Source organism: Sus scrofa, chromosome 13 (genome assembly GCF_000003025.6).
Source record: "Sus scrofa isolate TJ Tabasco breed Duroc chromosome 13, Sscrofa11.1, whole genome shotgun sequence".
Classification (NCBI taxonomy): Eukaryota; Metazoa; Chordata; class Mammalia; order Artiodactyla; family Suidae; genus Sus; species Sus scrofa.
Genome location: NC_010455.5, coordinates 32,633,475 through 32,652,872, shown reverse-complemented (window position 1 = coordinate 32,652,872; position 19,398 = coordinate 32,633,475). Strand labels below are relative to the sequence as shown.

Here is a 19,398-nt window from a genome sequence, read left to right as displayed (position 1 = left end):
CAGAAGGGGCTCCCTCTGTGGCATCCCTTCCCTGAATGCAAAAATCATTGGATTTTTCCCAGTATGTATTTGATACCTCTGCCATGAAAAAAAAAAAAGAGCTTAAAAACCACAAGGAGGAGTTCCCCTCGTGGCTCAGTGGTTAACGAATCCGACTAGGAACCACGAGGCTGAGGGTTCGATCCCTGGCCTTGCTCAGTGGGTTAAGGATCAGGCGTTGCTGTGAGCTGTGGTGTAGGTTGCAAACATGGCTCGGATCCCGCATTGCTGTGGATGTGGTGTAGGCCGGTGGCTACAGCTCCAATTAGACCCCTAGCCTGGGAACCTCCATATGCCGTGGGAGTGGCCCAAGAAATGGCAAAAAGACAAAAAAAAAAAACAAACCCACAAAACCACAAGGAGAAAGTACAAACTCTATAACCAGCAAGAACAAGACTGTTGCTAGGGATCTTGACCTTTCACCAATTGTTGCACCATATACCCCGATTCTGCTCCTGCTCTTCCCTCTCCTGAAATCTCCTTTCCCCTGTTTGACTTTTTTTTTTTTAGGGCCACACCCACACCATATGGAGGTTCCCAGGCTAGGGGTCCCATTGGAGCTGCAGCTGCTGGCCTACACCATAGCCACGGCAACACCAGATTCAAGCTGTGTCTGTGATCTATACCACATCTCACAGCAATGCTGGATCCTTAACCCACGGAGTGAGGCCAGGGATCGAATCTGCGTCCTCACGGATACTAGTCAGATTCGTTTCCACTGAGCCATGACAGGAACACCTCCTTTCCCCTGTTTGAGATGTACTCTCCTCCACAAAGCCTGTCCAGATGTCCATGGTGGGAATCCTCCTCCTCCTAACCCCATTCCATCCACTGGGCTCAGGGTCCCTCTTGTAGTCCTTTCCAAATACTGTCTGCCTCACCAAGGGTTAGAAAACTAGAGGGAGAGGCAGCATGGATTCCGTGGCCACCCCCAGGATCAGCCCTCACCTATCTGTTACCCTCAGCATAGCTCCTAGGTTCTGAGACTTCCTTGGGCGAAGCCATAACTGTCTTCATAAAGTTGGTCTTCTCAAAGACACAATGAGGTCAGTACCATTCTTATCCCCATTTTATAGACGAGGGAGCAGGGACACCTCACTATGCAAGGTCCACCCACAGCCAGGATGCAAGCTAGGCAGCTTGAGCCTTCAGGATGCCACGTCCATAGGGCCACTGTCTCCTTACATGGAGAAACCCGGGGTGGAAGAGCCTAAGCCACTGGTCCAAGATCACACAGCTGACAAAAGTAGGATAGGGGCGTGTCTACCCTCAGGGCCAGATCTCTCAACCACCACCAGCACCATCTCTGCATTCTACCAAATTTACATGTCCCACTATCTGCCCTGAGAAAGGAGCTAGAGGTGTCCCAGGAGTCAGGGGCCAGGTACCCCCACCTCTGAAGACACCCTCAGGGGCCCCACCACCTCTGGAGGGGTCACGGGGTTGGAGGTGAATCTGCGCAGGTGCAGATAATCAGGAACCCACTTTGAGGGCTCTGCCTCCCAAGCCACAGGGTGAAAGATGCCTTTATGGGCCAGGATGAGATTTTTATCTTGGCGGTTTCTCTTTAAATTCTTTACGATTACAAAGCAGCGAGGGCTGCCAAGGAACATGATTTACTCCTTGAGCATGCACCAGCTCCTCACTTGGTGCCAAAGGAAGCTCGAGCCAGGGAGGGAGGGGCGGGCATCATGCCAGTGAACCAGAGACAGGGCCTGTGCTGCGGAGGCTCAGCCAGTGGCGGTCCCATCTGAAGCTGGGCTGGACCTGGAAGGACCATAGCTGAGGGCCTCTGAGCCTGGCTGGGCCTCAGGCAGGTTCTCAGCAAGCACAAGGACCTGGCCTGCTTTCTCTGAGGGCCAATCCCTGGCCATCTGACGGGGAAGCCAGCCAGTCCCCAGGACCTCCCAACTCCCAAAGTGGCCACTTCCAAGTCCTCTTTCAGGAGTAAGGCAGCTCCCATTTCTGGGAAAATCGAAATCCCAAATGCAGGGATCTGGGCTCAAGTTCACACTTTGGGTCTTCCTTCCTCCCTCATCAGGATCATTCAGGAATACCCACCTCTCTTCAGTTTGCTAGCTTCAAGTCCCACTGCAGCTATCAAAGCTACTGGACCCCTACCCAGCTCCCTGCTGCCACCCCTGGCCTCCAAGATCCTGGGCTTCTGCACCCCTGCCTTGCAATGTGAAGCTCCAAGCCTGTTTGGCTGGCCAGGGAACACCCCCTTGCTTGGCGGTGGAGGGGAGGGCGGGCAGGTCCTTGAGCTCCCCAGCCCCACCCCCACTACTGCTAAATCAAGGCTTGCTAAAGGCACTTACATCTCAACCCACATTCACCCCGTACTCACTCCCCCTTGGGTGAAGTAAACGGACTGTGACCCCTCCTAACCTCCAATCTCCTCATTTCCTAATAAGGAGACCCGGCGACTCTAGTTCTCTGATGCCACAAGCAAATGATGTAAGTGGTGGCACTGTTCTGGGCCATTAGCCCCAGAGGCTCAGATCCTGGGCTGAGGTGGGCTGGTGGGCTGGTGGGCAGTGACCAGCACCCCCATTCACCCTCCATCTGCAGATCGTCCTTCCCACAGAGCAAGCCAGATATGCCTATACTATAAGAAGGTGGAACTCCAGAGGCACTCTGGACATAGGAGTTCTTTCCTCTCTGAGTTTCCCTTCTCCAAAGGGAGAGTCTCCTAGGGCACTCTGATCAATGGAGAGGCTGGGGTGAGGAAGGGCTGGATGCATAGGGCATAAGCAAACCCAAGTGCTCTTTCTTCTGCGGCAGAGGACACGAGAAGCTTGCCCAGGACAAACCCAGCCCTTTCCGTGGGAAATGAGGGCGGGCAGGCTAAAGCTGGTGCTGGAGGGCTCTGGAACCCTATTCCTGGTCCATGGGAGAGGGCTGTGCCAGCATCCCCCAACCCACCGACCACTCTCAGTCCTGGGGCAGGCTCAGACATCAGGCAGAGCCAGGCTCCATCTTAGTCCTGCTCCAGAGTGACCTCTGGGTCTGATTGCTCCCAGGAAACGCAGGGAGCTCCCCTTCCCAGGCCTTGGAGGGACTACCACTTGGTTATCATCATGGGTACCTTCTGTTATTTCTATTATTTTCATCTTTCCTGACCTCCCCTGACAAGGTGGCCTTCCACTCCATCTCTCTACCCCTGTCTCAGTTTCCCCAAAAGCCCAGCCACCTCATGTCATCACAAGACCCCTTTTCCCCTCCAAATACCTCCTGGCCCCAAGTCCTGGCCAAAGCCAGCCCAGGCAGCAGCAGTGGGGGTGGCTTCCCGGGAAAAAGTAAACACTCTCCCAAGCTGAACAAAGGAACTGGCAGGGCTCTCGCACATCCCTTCTGCAGCAGGAGGTGGTACCCCAGGGTGTGGACCATCTCAGGGTGGAGGAAGGGAGAGATTTTCCCTCCCACTGGCCAGTGACAATGGGGTTAAAGGGACTCCAGGCCCAGGCAAGGACAGGTGGAGGAAAGAGGGTCCTGCTGCCCAGGCCCTCTAGTCCTAAACAACCTCGAGCTCTCAAAGAACACCTTTCCTGCTCCTGAAAATCTTCCCCACTTGACCCCTCATTTCCACCCAACCTTCGCTGTGCTGCTCATGGAAACTCAGATGGGCCATAGGAATCTCTGACCTGTGACTGAACTCCTTCTCCTTTACATATTCTCTTGGTTTAGGCCTGGCTGGGGTGCCCAGGCGGATGGGCAGGCAACAAGCCCAAGGCTGACCCAGTTCCTGCCTTTGTTCCTTTATCTGCCCTGGGCAGCATGGTCCCTCATACCAGCACCTCTGGCGTGGAGGGTCTGGCCTGACCAGGCTGCAACCAGCACCGCCCAGTGGCAGCAGGACCCAAGCAGGGGAGGAGATGTGGCTGGGCTGAGTTCCTGAGGCCTGGGAGGCCAGCTGCTATATCCAACCAAAGCACAGAGGAAGAAACTGAGGCATGGAGCCGGAGTGAGCACCAGTGCATATAAAAGTAGCCCTCTCTGCATCCCTGTGTGTATTTCGGAAGAGAAGTTCCCCCAGCTCTGGCCACAGCCAGGCCAGGACCCAGAATCTGTAGGTGTTGGGCTCCACTCTCACTCCACAAACGCTCAATGAAGACCTACTCCCCACTGAGGGCCAGATCGTAGGTGTGACCTGGCTGAGACCATCCAGCACAGAGGTGGAGGTGGGGGTGGAGGGGTGGCCATTGTTTTTTCAGCCAGTTTGTCTATGAGCAACCCATTTAACTCACTACAGAGTCCCCCGGTACTGAGCACAGGGCCTGGCACACAGTAGGTGCTCGAGTATGTTATACTAAGTGACATCTAAGCATAGAACTAGGACAAGATATCACGTGGGAAACAGGAAAGGTCATTCAGGGCAGGGAAACCTGCGTGTGCAAAGGCACAGAGGCCCGGGGATGGAGTGGCCCTAGGCAGCCTACCGCCCCACCCCAGGCTGCCACAACAGTCAGCGCCACAGGCTGGCTGCCAGCGAGTTGGGCTTTTAGTCACCGCGGGTGTTGGCTTCAGAGCTAATTGAGAGGGAATCGACCTGACCGATGTGGGTGTCAGGCGTCAGCAAAGCCAGGACACCAGGGTTCTATTTCTGGCCTCGCCTCTGCCTCCTGCCTGACCTTGGCCCTGCCCCTGCCTGAGCCTCAGTTTCTCGCTCTGGAAAACAGGAACAAAAGCCTTTGCCTCTTTGCCCCTGCAAGTCCAAGAAGGTTTGAAAGGAGCGTACAGAGGACCTCCCTAGGACTCGTTCCTCTCATGGGTCTCCAGGGTGATGGCAAAAACAATACCCAGAGTGGCTGTCTGGGCTTCGAGATCCCAGGGGTGTGGAGACCAAGCCACCCTCTCTTCGCCTGTGGGGGGAGGAGATGCTCTATTCCTCCTGCAGGGACCCTGGGCTGGGGAGAGGGTGAGAGGGGGACCAGCCCCTGCAGTATTTATTAATCTGCTCTGAGGAATTCCATCAGGGAAGGGAAGAGTTATGCACAGAATAAATAGCTCACCTTCCCAGACCTAGGAGAGGGGTTGTTTTTTGACAACCCGAACCAATCGACACTTCTGCCCATTTCTCAGGCCCTGTCAGGACTCCTCACAGGCACATGCTCAGAAATTCACTCCCCATTCGCCCAATCAAGTTGCAGGGGTGGGATGGGGCCGGGAGGGGTTCTGCTGGGGGACAAGGGAAAATGGTGAGGTGGGGGCTGGGCCTCAGCCAAGCCTGAGGAAGAAAAGGTCAGCCCAGCCTTTCACCCTAGTTAAGTGTGCCGGGAAATCTGGCCAGCCAGGGCTGAAGTGGCCCCACCCAGGGCAGATGGCTGGACAATGTGACCTTGGGCCAGAGGAAGGCCAAGGCTAAGAACTCAGCAGTGACCCCAGGTTCCCCAGGCATGGCCACTTCCCATTATCTCAGACCAAGGGTAGACTCTTTAGGATCACACACACCTTTGAGGAAGCTGCTAGTGAGTAAGCCATCTGTATGCCTGGGTATGTGTGCCACCTGTGTGCACCTGCCTGTGATGGAGCTGGAGGACCGCATCTCACTCTGCAGACCTCAACTCATCATTAAAAACCTTCCAGTTACTTCAGGCAAAGCACTCACTGAGGATCTCGGACCTGTCACAACAGCACATGCTCTCTCTCAGCTCACCAGCTAGCCTATCCTCCAGTCATAGCCAACAGCCCCCTTCCCAGTTCCTGGGAACCCCTCCTACCTGGAGACCCACAGCAAGGTTTCTCAAGCACCCACACCCCAGCGGAGCAGGTTCTGCTCCTCCAACAGGCCTCAGGGTCTGCCCAACTGTCTGACCCTCCACCCCAAAGACCACGCAGGGTTAGCCCAGGGGCAGGGAAGGCTTCTGCAAACACAAATTTGAAAGGCATGATGTCCCTATCTCCCCAGATATCACAGAGGGAGATGCTCTGCAGGCCCGAACCCAGAGACCATACATTCCGGCTCCAGGAGGGGCCCAGACTCAGGACCTTTGGAGACTGGACCTTTGTTTTTTGGCATCTATTTTTTTTTTTTTTTTTTTTTTTTTGTCTTTTGTCTTTTTTGTCGTTGTTGTTGTTGCTATTTCTTGGGCCGCTCCCATGGCATATGGAGATTCCCAGGCTAGGGGTTGAATCGGAGCTGTAGCCACGGCCTACGCCAGAGCCACAGCAACGCGGGATCCGAGCCATGTCTGCAACCTACACCACAGCTCACGGCAACGCCGGATCATTAACCCACTGAGCAAGGGCAGGGACCGAACCGGCAACCTCATGGTTCCTAGTCGGATTCGTTAACCACTGCGCCACGACGGGAACTCCTGGACCTTTGTTTAAGTAGTCCAGTCTCCAGCCTTTCTCAGCAAGTCACCACTTCCCCTGCCTCCCCCCACACACCCTTGGTGACCCATGTGGCTACACAATCTGTCCTTTTTCGCCCTGACCTCTCCTCTCTCTCCTGTGCAACACGGCCAAATGCTCTGGACAGAGCAGGATGCCAGGCAACAGTAAGGCAGCCTCTTACCTTTGAATGAGAGCCGGACCCGGGGTGTGGCCGGGAGGTGGTCCTGGGTCAGGGTGGCTGGCCAGGCCCCAGTCAGTAGGGAAGCCCAGAGGAGGAGACCAGAGGCATGCATTGTGGGAGGGGCCTAGGGCCCAGGAAGCAGGCAGCTGTCTAGGAACCTGGGGGAGGGAAAGAAGATTGTAATATGTGAGGCAGACAGGGCTGGGGGATGTCCTGCCCTACCATTTCGCTGTGTAATTCTGCTCAAGGTGCCTCAGTTTCCTCATCTGAATAAAGAGGGTGATGGGGGAGTTCCCGTCGTGGCGCAGTGGGTAACAAATCCGACTGGGAACCAAGAGGTTGCAGGTTCGATCCCTGGCCTTGCTCAGTGGGTTAAGGATCAGGCGTTGCTGTGAGCTGTGGTGTGGGTTGCTGATGCGGCTTGGATCCTACGTTGCTGTGGCTGTGGCGTAGGCCAGAGGCTACAGCTCCTATTAGACCCCTAGCCTGGGAACCTCCATATGCCATGGGAGGGGCTCAAGAAAAGGCAAAAAGACAAAAAAAATTTAAAAAATAAAATAAAATAAAGAGGGTGATGGATGTTTCCTTTCTCCCACCCTCGGCCTGGAACCATGAATGCCCTAGTGTGCAAACCTCATGTACTTTCTTTCCCCTGCCAATGGGCCTGAAGACCAAGCAACTGGGTGCAGCCTGGAGTTATCAGTGCTAATAGGGGCCAGCGGAGACTTAAACATTCCCCCCACCACAGCCTCCTGAATTCCATTCACAGGGCTCAGCTCAAGCAGGCGATCTTCCAGCCCTCTCCAGTTTCCAGCAGGCTCTCTCCCTTGCATCCACCCCGCAAGTAAATGGGCTGTTCCTTCCTTCTCTCGCTTGAAGGAATGGAGAAGAGATGGGTCCAGTCCTGCCGGTTCCAGCCAAACCTCTCCTCCCAGCACAGGGAAATCTGAACCTGATCACTGGGGTTGGGGGCGTGAGAGAGAGAGTAGAGGATGAGGAAGTCACACAAGGATGACCTAGAGTGAGAGAGAGACAGCAGCCAGAAAAGGAGAGGCAAGGAACAGCAAGGTCTACTTTTACTGAAATCACAGCAGGAGGGATACAGGTTAGACATACAGAAGGACTTCCTGCCTGGAAAAATTTCAGCTCTACCTACAAAGAGCAAAGAAAGGGAGCTCAGAAGGCCAGCAGACCTGGGGTAGATCTAAGCCAGACTCAGTGTCCCCTGCAAAACTCCCACACCCCCAGCAGGCCCAAGTTTCCATTCAATGTTTTTCAAATATTGTCTCCCCAGGCAGGCTGGTTGTTGGGTAAATGCCGCCCAGCACCAGTTGTCAGAACATATTGCTCCCTCCCGGCAAAAACCAGTGCCAACTTCCAAACTCCCCCCCCTCCCCGCCAACTCAGAGGCAGTAGGGGTGGGGGCACTAAGAATGACAATATGAGCCCCATTCTCCCAGATCTGCCCAGTCTATTTCCTTCTCCCATGGGAGGCAGGACCCCAGGCCTATTTCTAGGACCTTGGGGTTGGGGGTAAGAGGTACTGTGGCCTGTTAATCCCTGGCACTAACACATCCTGAGGCAAGGCCCAGGCTCCACACAGACCCTGATGCTGTCCCTAGTCACCTCCCCTGAGCTTGGCCTCTCCCGTCAAGCAAACCACTGGTGGTTCCTCATGCAGGAAGTGCACCTTCAGGCTGCCTGACCCATTCCCCTTGCGGTGCCCTCTGTGGGAACACCCTCTCCTGAGCTCCTGACACATCTCTCATATTCCTTCAAGATCCCCCATTGCAGAGGATGGCTGAGGGAGGGGAGAATCAGAACTAGCCCCTCCCCCAGTCTGCTGAGGCACAAAGCTGGTGCTGACTGAATGGCAGGCCCTGACGAGGCAGGCAGGTGGGAGAAAGAGTAGTGCAGCTACCAGCACCTTCGGGGTACACCTGGGAAGCCCCCCGCGAACAGCTGTGGATATAAACACATCCACACTTACAAGTCAGCACTCATCCTTACAAGCATGTGTTTGCTCAAGAACTTGACCTGCTAGTGGGGTGGGGCTCAAGGAAGCTGGGAGACACTGTCCTGACTTGGGGAGGACAAGATGTAGGCTGTGTCCCTTGGAGAGCTTTGATCCTCCTTATCAGGGGGCTCTGAGTGACTCACCTCCCCTCGTCCTTGTGACCTCATTTCTCCTACATCCATTTTCACGGTGACGAGGTCATGGTAACCAAGGATGGTTTTGGAGGCCCCCAAGGTGTCCAGGAAGGTGGAAAGGGCCTTGCTCCACTGGGCCCCTACAGGGACCTCCCACGATGCTTTGGCCCTTTAAAGGGGTGAATGAGGGGATGTTCAAATCTGTTGGGGCCTTAGGCCCAAGTCCAAGTCCCCTCTTTGACTTCTGGGGGATAGAGGAGAGAAGGAAAAGGAAGGAAGAAGAGGAAGAGAAGGGCAGAGAGAGGGAAGGGGAAGGCATTTCCACAGTCGTTTCCCCTCTGCCAGCCCCTAGATACATTCCACTCAGCCCCAGCCCCAGAGAAACCCCGTCTGGCCAAGTCCAGGTGGGTGGACAGAGAAGGAACAGCCACCGCCACCTGGGAGCCCACCAGGAGGAGAGCAGAGAAGGAAGGAAAGAAGGCTGGCGGGAGGGAGCAAGAGAGGGAGGCAGGCAGGCGGGAGGGAGGAGGAGAGAGGGAGGAGAGAGGGAGGGACGGAGGAGAGACGTTCGAACAAAGAACCGAGGGGCTGGGGCTGGCAAGGGGTGCAGGGAAGGGGCGGCCAGACGAGGGGGTCTGGAGGCACCTGGGGGCGGGGCAGGGGGCTAGGAGGTTGAATAGTCCAGCCAGATCCAGACTTTCCAGGCTTGGGGGGTGAGGGGGGGTGGACAGCCTGCCTCAGGGAAGGAAGGTTGGCTCCTCCGAGCTAAGAACTGCCTGGATGGAAGAGATGCAGCAGCAGGGGCTTTGGGGGAATGTGGTGAAGAAACTAACAGTACCCTAACCCCCTCCTAGCACCTCTGATACTTCCCACAGCAGGCCAGAGCTCCTTCCTGACTTCTTGGCTTTCCCCTCCCCCAGTCCCCCCATGGACCAAGAAGCAGAAACACCCCAGCATAGACGGAATTGAAACGCCCCCCTCCTTTAGTGGTCAGGCTTTCCCAGTCAAGGTCACCTGGGCTTGGCTCCATCTTCCCCCTCAAGGCATGCCCAGAGCAGCAGGGGGCTGAGGTTGGGCTCCTCGCCTTCTCTCCCCAACCCCTGCACTTCTGGGTCTGACTCCTTCAGAACTGAGGAGCAGCAGCAGGGGCAACAGCAAGGGGAGGCATGCCTGGTGCCCTCACCTTCCAGGACACCTTACCCGAAGGGTCTAGGCACACTCTCTGTGCAGCCTGAGAAAAGTGTCCAGCTTCATCCACCCCCCTGGGTTGGGATGAGCCTCCCAACCTCTGGGTGCAGTCTCCCTATCTCTAAGACAGGGGCTTCGGGAGACAATCTGGATGGATTCAGGAGGACAGGAACCCTCAACCACCAGAGGGGACATATCGGTACCTTCAGCTCATCCCCTTCCCTCAAATAATCATGGGCTGGTGTTCACAATACAGTTATCTCAGGAATTGGAAGTTATTTATCCAGCCAAGCCTCCAGTCCTAGCTCCAGCTGACCCTTTCTGTGAGCCCTGCCTCATTCCTGGGCCACCTTGACATTCTCTGGTCGCACCTGCTCTAGGGAAGCCCACCAAGCTCCTAGTGTCCCCTACCCACTTTTCCGACGGGCCCCAACCTGTCCAGATGGGAGCTTGACTGCAGGCTCTCCCAACTCACTTTCTCCCCACATAGAGCAGGGCCCCTAATCCAAGCAAGACTTCCTGCTAGAAGAGCAAACCCAAACTGGCAGTGGGAGATCAGGGGACTGGTCACAGAGCTGAGAGAAAAGCCTTAGGGCTGGCTGTCCTCCTGCCCTGCTGATCTTGGAGACCCTCCACGTGGAGGCTGCCAGAATAGCGCTTTGCTTCCAGCAGAGGATCCCCAGATCGGGACATTGAGGCAGGGCAGGAGTACCTACTGTAAGAGCACTGCCTTGAGGCGTTTCTGGGACAGCTCAGCCAGAAGGGGCATCAGGCCTCCCACTCCCGGAACAAGGGGGTGGAGGTGTGTGGAAGCACCCATCCACCCAGAACCTTTCGTTGGGGGGGGGGAAAGTTGTTGCTTTGCACACTGGCGACCCCGAAGGCCATCACACATCCCCATGTCGCCTCGACGCGGAGGGTCCCGGCAGCCCGGACAGCGCCCACTCCAGTTTTGTCACCCTGCGTCCGCGGGAAGCTCCCAGGCTCTCCCTCTGAGCCCCACGACCTAGACACTTCCGCAGAGTTGCAGTGCCGCGGGTCCAGAGGGATCGCGGGATGGCCGGGCCGCCTGCCCGCTCCCTCCCGGTTCCCGCCGCACTCACCTCTTCCACAGCGGCGGGGCCTGGGCTCCTGAGCGGCGGCGGCGGCGGCAGCAGAGAGGCTCCCGGTTGGGCCGGTCCGCGCTAGCGGCCCCCCGGGGCCATGGCCCTGCCCGCGCCCTCTTGCCGCTGTGCCTGGGCCGGGGTCGCCGCAGCGGCCCCGGCTTAACGGGTTCTGCGGGCTTCGGGCGCGTCAGCAGCCGAGGCCCCGGGCCCCATCCCGGGCCATGGGAAGGCTCAGGGGCGCTAGGGGCCGCCTCCCCCCGGGTGGGCTGCGGGCGCCCCCTGGCCGGCGCGCCGAGGGCGCATTCCCCGGCGCGGGGCGCGGGCAACGGCGCGCGCTTGGCTTCGGGGCGCTGTGCTCGCCTGGTCTCTGGACTGGGGCCGGGCGGCCGCGCTGGGCTGCGCTCTGGGATTGCCGGACCGCCGCGGTTCGCTCGCTCGCTCGCTCTGGTCTCGCGGCCGCCGGCGGGACGGGACGCTCGGAGCCGCGCGGGGAGCGCCAGCAATTGGCCGCCCGTGGGCGACATTTGCATAGCGCGGCCCCGCCCCGCCCGCCCCGCCCGGCCCCACCCCCGGGGCGGGACCCGCTTGGCCGCTGTCCCGCCCCCGCTCCACCTGTCCGAGGACTGGGCTCAGGGCTCCCCGTCGGTGGGGCAGCCCGCGCCCGGGGAGGCTAATCTGCCCTCCGCGCCCCCGCCCCGGCTTCGCGGGCGGCGCCCCCGCCCCGCCCTGGCTTTGTCTTTCTCCGTGGATACACCGCGCACATCGCGCCTGGTGTTTACCCGGGCCCTCAACTCCCTGGCGGGAAGAGCAGGCGCGCCGGGGAGCAGCGAGCCTGCGCTCACCTGCGCACCCCCTGCGGTGTCCCTCCTTACCACCCGCTGCCCGCCGCGCCTGGCCCCGCGTGAGCCAGGACACAGGACTGCACCCGGCCGCTCAGCAGGTGGCGGTACAGCCCCTGGGACTGCTGGTACCGCTGGACATGCCTCCCGCCTCCGGCCCAGGCCAGGTCAGCCTTACAGCTCAGTTCAGCAGCTCCAGGGCTCCCAGCCATCCCTCCAGCAGCCAGCCCTATTTCAAGCCTGTAGCCCCCCAGACCCATCCCTCTGAGTTCCACACCCCAGAGAAGCCCGATAAGCTGGGCCTCCTCTTGTAAAAGGGACATTTGCTTTTCAAATGGCCTCCTGAGGACCTGAGGGCCCTGCGACTGAGCCATGCGCCCATTGCCCATTGTGACCTCCACCCAACCCCAACCCAATCCCCAAGGCCAAGGCCTCACCAGCCCCCTGCACTTTGCTGAGGTTCCAATGGGCAGGACCCTCTTTGTCCCCTCTCTCCTCCCTATTCTTTCCTCTCTCCTCTGCCCTTCCCTCCTCTTCCCCCTCCTTCCTCTCCCCCTATTTTTCTGTCTCTTCTCTCTCCTCTCCTTCCTCCTCCTCTCCTCTTCCTCCTTCCCCTTCTCTTCCTGGCTAGCGAGACCGGTGGAAACATCTCTCCCTCTGACCCATTGACTGGTTGACTGTAAATGCAGGTTGGGGTGAGATGTTAGGGATCCTGATGAGGGTCTCCTGACCTGGACCTGGAGTGCTGGCCCAAGCCAAGGCTGGCCACTTGATGTGAGGAAACATCAGCCTGCTGTTACGTTAGCTGCAGTGACAGCACCTGTGCATCTCCTCCTTGTCCCTGTCTCCATGCCTTATTTGAAAACACTGTGAAAATCACTCCTCCTCAACCTCACTCCTCTGCACCAGATCACTCTTGAGTTACCACCACTGCACCACCATTACCAGCACAGCCTTTGCCACCATCACTGTGGTTTCCAAAACTATCACTTCCACCACTGCCAATCCCCAGCCTCCATATTCTCCTCATAGCCTGGCCTCCTCTGTCACCACCCCTGGCATGATCACCATCACAGTCACTAAAGTAGAACTGTTAGGATTTGCCAAAGACAACTCCAGGGTGCTGGGTTGGAAAGGAGAGAGACTTAGTTGATTAGTACCTGGAGCTCCTCTCAGACACTCAGAAGAGCGCCAGCACACAGAGGCCTTTGGTGCCGCGGGTGGGAGGGTAGGAGGAGGGGATAGAGAGAGGGAAGAGAGCTAAAGCTGAGCAGGGCTACACACAGTGGAATGATGCATAATCAATGTGAGAAGGCTGAGTAATCAATAAGAATAAAAACAATTATTATTGAGGCAGCAAATCTACCCTGTACCCTTGCCCTGTGTGATGCTGGGCTGAGCGTTGCATCATTATAAATGTTATTTTATATATAATATGTATTATCGGGAGCAATATTGTAGAGCCTCCAGTGATTTTGCCTTCAATTTCAGGGGTCCAAATAGCCCATGAAACCAGCCCCCAAGGCCATGTTGGAGGGCCCTGCACGCCAACAGAGTTTATGGTCATTTACTCCCCTGCCCGGCACTTCGCAACTGAGAAGCAAGCCCTGCTCTCCTCATTGTACAGATAAGGAAGAGGAGACTGCGAAAAGTGGGGTGAGGCCTGTAACCACCATGCTGTGGGATGGGAAAGATGCCATTTTCAAGAGCTATGGGAAGGCTCCAGGAGGGAAGGGCCAGGCCACAGGGTCCACATGGAGCCAAGGGTCTGCAAACCAGGCCCAGTGCTGGGGGCTGACAACGAGTGCTGGAGCTCCATGTGGCACTTAAGGCGCTCAATAAATCTTTATTGAATGAATAAGAGGGCAAATCCCTGCAGCACCAGGTCCAAGAGGGAACACGAGCCAAGAGCCTAGAGGCCAGGAGCCAACTCCTTGCCATCCTGGACCGGCTGCCCCCAGCGGACACTCTCCCTGTCACCCAGTCCTTCTCTCTTTCCCTCCAAACGCCACTCAGCTGTGCTAGTTCCACCTGAGAGCCACCCTGGATGCCCTGTGTGGTCATCTGAAGGGAGACAGCCAGGCCGGGCTGACTTCCTACCTGCCAGGTCTCCCTCCCTCCCTCTCCTGTGGACCCTCAGATCCCAGGCTTGCTTCTTTTCCAGCTCCCCTATGGCCCAACCTGGTACCAATCTGGACACGCAAGTTGGTGGAGCTCAGAGATAGTTAAGCCAGGACTGGTTCCCCCACTGACCCCTGGGGTCCCTGTCCTGGAGCAGCCTCCTCTCCCTTCTCAGATGCAGACAGGCCCTTGGGTGACATCCTGGCTGATGAGCTCTAGGCATCTGGCTCCACCTCCCAGAGCTCCTGAGGTACCACAGAGCCCAACAGTAGAGGTTATAGTTGGGGAGGAATTGGCCTGCTTTTTCCCAGCCTCCATCCAGGTGATGGTGCTGGCCATGGGAAGGAGAGCTTTGAAGGTCTTCTCCCCTAAACACCCCTAAACACTTCAGCCTGGCCCAGCCTTTGTCTCTGGCCATGCTCATGCCTGTTTCTTTTCCTTCTGGCTTTTCCAGGCTGTGCTGTTGGGGACTAAAGTGCAGCCCTGAACCTCCTGCTGCCTGTCTATACTCTGTCTGCACTGTTTGCCTCTCTCTGGCCTCCCTGGTGGGGAGAGGGCAGCCTGCTGTACTGGGAACCTTGAGAGAAGACCTGCCCTCCCAGGGCCTCTGCATCTAGAAGGCTGGATGAGGAAGGCCTGGGCCTCAGGGATGGGCCATGCCCCCTTGATGAAGGTGGCGACTAAAGCAGCACTCCCTCCTCTGGCCCAGTCTCCGGGGAACCTGTTTCCCGGGCCTAACAGGCTGAGCAAGCCTTGGCCCGCCCAGCCCCAGCGTTGCTGGCTCAGGTTTCCCCACTTTCTGGTTTTCTCATCTCCTCTGCCCCAGGCGCTGCCTGCTCTCTGGCCCATCCCCCACCCGCCCGGAACTGGATTTCTGAGAGGGGGAGTGTTGGAAAGGGGGCCCAGGAGGGGGTGCCGGTGGTGTGCAGCAGGACCAGGAGGGGGTGGGCAGTGAGGAGTCACCCATAGCCCTGGCTCTGGATGGGGTTCCACTCAGCGTCTCTTGCCCAGCCTGCCCCAGGGGCTGGCTCTGAGCCGATCAAAAGCTGGAAAGACCCACCTCCCTGGCCGCTCCCCAAAGCTGCCTCTAGGCCTTTTCTGCTGTTGTCCCCTCTACCAGGAATGTTCTTCCTGACTTCAGTGCCACTGTAAACCCTGTGTTTCCTCTAGCCCAGAGCCCTTGGCCACCTCCTTCACCCCCAAACACTGTTCCTTTCTGCCCCAGGGGCGGCCTCCAGGCCTTCTTTCTCTCTTTCTTGTTTTTTTCTTTTGCTTTTTAGGGCCGTGCAGCATATGGAGGTTCCCAAGCTAGGGGTCCAATCGGAGATACAGCTGCCAGCCTACACCACAGCTCATAGCAACGCCAGATCCTTAACCCACTGAGCAAGGCCAGGGATCAAACCTGCAACCTCATGGTTCCTAGTTGGATTCATTTCCACTGCGCCATGACAGGAACTCCCAGGCCTCCTTTCTTTTTTCTTTTTTCTTTTTTTTTTTTTTTTTGTCTTTTTGCCATTTCTAGGGCTGCTCCCGCGGCATATAGAAGTTCCCAGGCTAGGGGTCGAATCAGAGTTGCAGCTGCAGGCCTACGCCAGAGCTACAGCAGCACAGGATCCGAGCCGCGTCTGCGACCTACACCACAGCTCATGGCAACACCAGATCCTCAACCCACTGAGCAAGGCCAGGGATCAAACCTGCAACCTCATGGTTCCTAGTCGGATTGGATAACCACTGCGCCACAATGGGAACTCCCCAGGCCTCCTTTCTTGAAGCTGCCTGATCCTCCCCTTCCCTGCTGGAGCCCTGCAGCCATACCAGGCCTCTTTCAGGAACTCTGCCCTCTCTCCCTTCTCTGTTCTTTGCGTAGGTTGTTCCCCTGTGCCTAGAGTGCTTTTCTTATTTCCTTATATATCCTGCAGACTTCTAGGAAGTCATTACCTACCAGGAAGCCAGTCCTAGTGGCTGGGTCAGGAGTTTCCTTGGGCCCCTGTGGATTCTGCATCCCCATCCAGACTCTAAGAGACCCTAGGCCTCTCTGTGTTTTCCTGGCTGGGCCCATACAGAGCCATCGGCAACTTTCTCATGTGAATTCAGAGTGAGCAAGAGAGGGAGCTGCAAGACTAGGCTCTGAGATCCTCATGTGTTGCCCCACACTCCCTCATCCCATGTTTGTATACGTGTGTGTGTGAGGGAGGTGGGGGTTGGGTGGGCCCAGGCTTGGCTGGCTGCCAAGTGACCCATGACCGTCAGCCAGCCTGAGCACATCCTGTTTAGACAGAGGCCAGACAGCCATCCCTCACCCACTTGGGCCTGCCCAGCCCCTGCTGGGGAGCCCAGGTCTTGGGCTCAGTGCTCAATCCTTATCTTCTTCAGAGAGGCCTCTTTACTAAGAATTGGGATGGGAAGTCAGCATTTCCTCTGCCCCATAGCAGCAGGCCTTTTTCTCAGTGCCTGGGCCCTGGGTCAGTAGTGGTTGGGCCACCCCAGCCACCGAGTAAGGGGTATGGAGCCTGGCTGAAAACACCTTAGATCTGGAGCCACCTGGAAGTACTCACCAGCCACTCCTTGGCTTTGCGCGGTTCAGTTATGATTGCCCCTCCCATCTACATCTAAACCATCTGGTGAAGTAAATACTTTCAACTTCACCTTCAAAATATGCAAACTATCAGGTGATCACTTCTCACCTTCTCCCTGGCCACCAGCTCTGCAGCCACTGCCTCTGCAGCTACCACCTCCAGGCCCAACTTTGTCTCTGCCTGAGGAGTAGTGGAGCCTCCTTACCAGGTTCCCAGTTTTGGTTCTTGCCTCCCGCTAGCCAGCCAGGATCCAAAGGGCCCTGTTAAAATGGAAGCCAGGACATGTATCTCTCTTGCCCAAAGTTCTCAATGGCATTGATTTCATTGAGAGCCAAGTTCTTGAAGTGGCTGCCCCTCAGTCCCTGCCCCATCTCTGGCTCATGTCCTCTTGCTCTTGGCTGCAGTCTCCTGCCTCTTCCTCCCCCACCAGGCTTACTCCAGCCTCAGGGCCCCTGCAATGACTGTTCCTTTTGCCTGATTGCCCTTCCTGCAAGCCCCTCCATGGCGTCTCCCTCACCTTCTCAGATTTCTGCTTAGATATAGAAGCTTCTCAGTAAATCTTCCATCACCACCCTAGCACTCTTGAGTCCCTTCCTTCCTCTCATTTTCTCCTCCCAACCTACGCCATCATGTACTTCTTTTTATGCTTGTTGTTTACGTCCCTTTTCCCACCCCTGCTGGACTATTGGCATCAGGAACTTTCTGCTGTGGTACAGAGGATTAATGAGCAGGCTTGTTTCTGTGGTGGTGCCGGTTCAATCCCCCACCAGGCACAGTGGGTTAAAGATCCAGCATTGCCACAGCTGCTGTGTAGATTGAAGCTGTGGCTCCTATTTGATCCCTGGCCTGGGAACTTCCATATGCCATGGGTACAGCCATAAAATTAAAATTTAAAAAAAAAGAGAGCGCGAGAGAGAGAGAAAGAGAGAGAGGGCCAAGAACTGTTGTGTCTATTTGTTGCTTCCCAGCACCCAGAATGGAGACTGGTATAGACTAGGTGTTAAATGAGAGAGGAGCTCATCCCAGGGCCCCTCTTTACTCTGATCAGGGCCTGGGAGCTGCTTTCTCCACTTCTCTTGAGGCCTCTGCTCACACTCCCTGGAGCCAAGGATGGGGCAGGGATGGGTGCCCACAGGCTGTCCCCTCTTCTACGAAAGAGCTGGGCTGAGGAGTGTCTCAAGCTATAGCCCCAGAGAGTCAAGGTAGACTCTGCCTTGACTTAAAAAGCAGGGACGCTCCAGTTGTGAACCTCCCAGAGGCAGGCATCGTCCCCTAGGCCGAGGTGTGTCTCAGAGCTAAGGGAGACCTGGGCAGCCCCCCAACAAAGCTGACTGCACCGGGCTCTGATCCTGTGGGGTTTCTGGCTGCCTCCCAGGCCCACATCTGCTGCACACACACCCTCCATGTGTCTGTGTGGCCATGGTCTTGGGGGAGGGGGGCCAGAGGAGGGTCCTGCAGCCAGGCCTGCAAGCTGGGATCTGGACTTATTTAGTTCCAAATGACTGGGGAATGTCCCTTCCGTGACAGTCACGGCACGGCCTCCCCCAGCAGGGAAGTGGGGCCCAGATGAAGGCAGCCTCCCGGAAGAGGGCGGGGCTGGTGGGCCGCCCCTGGGCACCCTGCCATCCTGGCCCTTTTCTCTAAGTCTGGCTCCAGGTCTTCCCTGAGGAAGGGCTACAATATGAGGTCTAAGGCCTGAGCATCCCATCTGGGCCTCCATTCCCCATGAGCCAGGAGATGGAGGCTCTCGGCCAGCACCTTGCCTCTTCGGGGCTGCAAAGATTTGTGGCACAGAAGCATTAGGACTGGCCAAGGAGGAAGGCTCCTTGCTTGCAAAGAATCTCCCGTTCTCAGCTCATGGCCTTGTGCCTTAGAGGAGTGTCGGGTGGCAGGGCTAGTGCCAGGCGGTGGGAGGGAGCTGGGCCTGTCCTGGCCAGCCTGGTGCCTGCAAAGCTCTCCATCCAGAGCGATGAGCCTCTTTTGCCCCAGGGGTGTGGCTGGCAGGGTAGCGAGGCAGAGCCCAAGCTCCCTACCCCAGGTGAGGGTGCCTTCCTCTCCCGTGAGGGTTTGATTTCCAAACACAACTGGGCAGAGTGGACACCTCGGCCTTACCTGGCCTCTGGCCCTGCATCCAGGAATTGGGGGCTCTCTTGTGCTATCTATGGAGTCGTAGGCAAGATGAGGGGCTCTGGCTCACCCTGGCCAGAACATCTCCGTGTACCCATTTCTTTTTTTTTTTTTTTTGTCTTTCTAGGGCTGAACCCATGGCATATGGAAGTTCCCAGGCTAGGGGTCAAATCAGAGCTGTAACCCCAGCTTACCCAACAGCCATGGCAAGGGGGAACTGAGCCATGTCTGCGACCTACACCGTAGCTCATGGCAATGCTGGATCCTTAAGCCACTGAGCGAGGCCAGGGATTGAACCCACCACCTCATGGTTCCTAGTCGGATTCATTTCCACTGCGCCACAATGGGAACTCCCATTTCTTAGAAAATAATACTGAGACCTCGGGGAGGAGGGGCCTGGGCAAACTTGTTTGAGGATTCCAGACTCGGGCCCCCTTGAATGTTGGGGTGCAGCCTCTGATAGAATAAAGGCTAGGACTGGCCTGAGGGTAATGAGGCATAGCATAATCTGATCTAAAATTTCAAGGATTCCTCTGGCTCGGCTCCTGGGGGGCCAGAAAGGAAGCTATGAGCAATCTGGAGAGAAGGGAATAGGGACCTGGCTAGATTACTAGGGGTACTGCTGGGTCCCCTCAAACCCAGCCAGGGTCCCCTCACCTTTCACTTGACTTGGGATTTGGGGGAGGGGAGAGAGGCTTCCCTCCTGGCCTCGTACACCCTCTGCATGTGGC

At 57.0% G+C, this 19,398-nt stretch overlaps 1 protein-coding gene across 3 annotated transcripts in view; it reads right to left on the bottom strand.

The window, feature by feature from the left end:
* SEMA3F (semaphorin 3F) overlaps positions 1-11,497 on the bottom strand; it is a 29,856-nt gene extending 18,359 nt beyond the window's left edge. For all 3 annotated transcript variants that reach the window (XM_013981731.2, XM_001925143.7, XM_013981730.2), the window contains exons 1-2: positions 11,002-11,497; positions 6,560-6,717 (exon numbers count right to left, since the gene is read on the bottom strand). In XM_013981731.2, the coding sequence (XP_013837185.1) occupies positions 6,560-6,671 (112 nt within the window). In that variant the 5' untranslated portion in view covers positions 6,672-6,717; positions 11,002-11,497. The remainder of the gene's footprint in view (positions 1-6,559; positions 6,718-11,001) is intronic.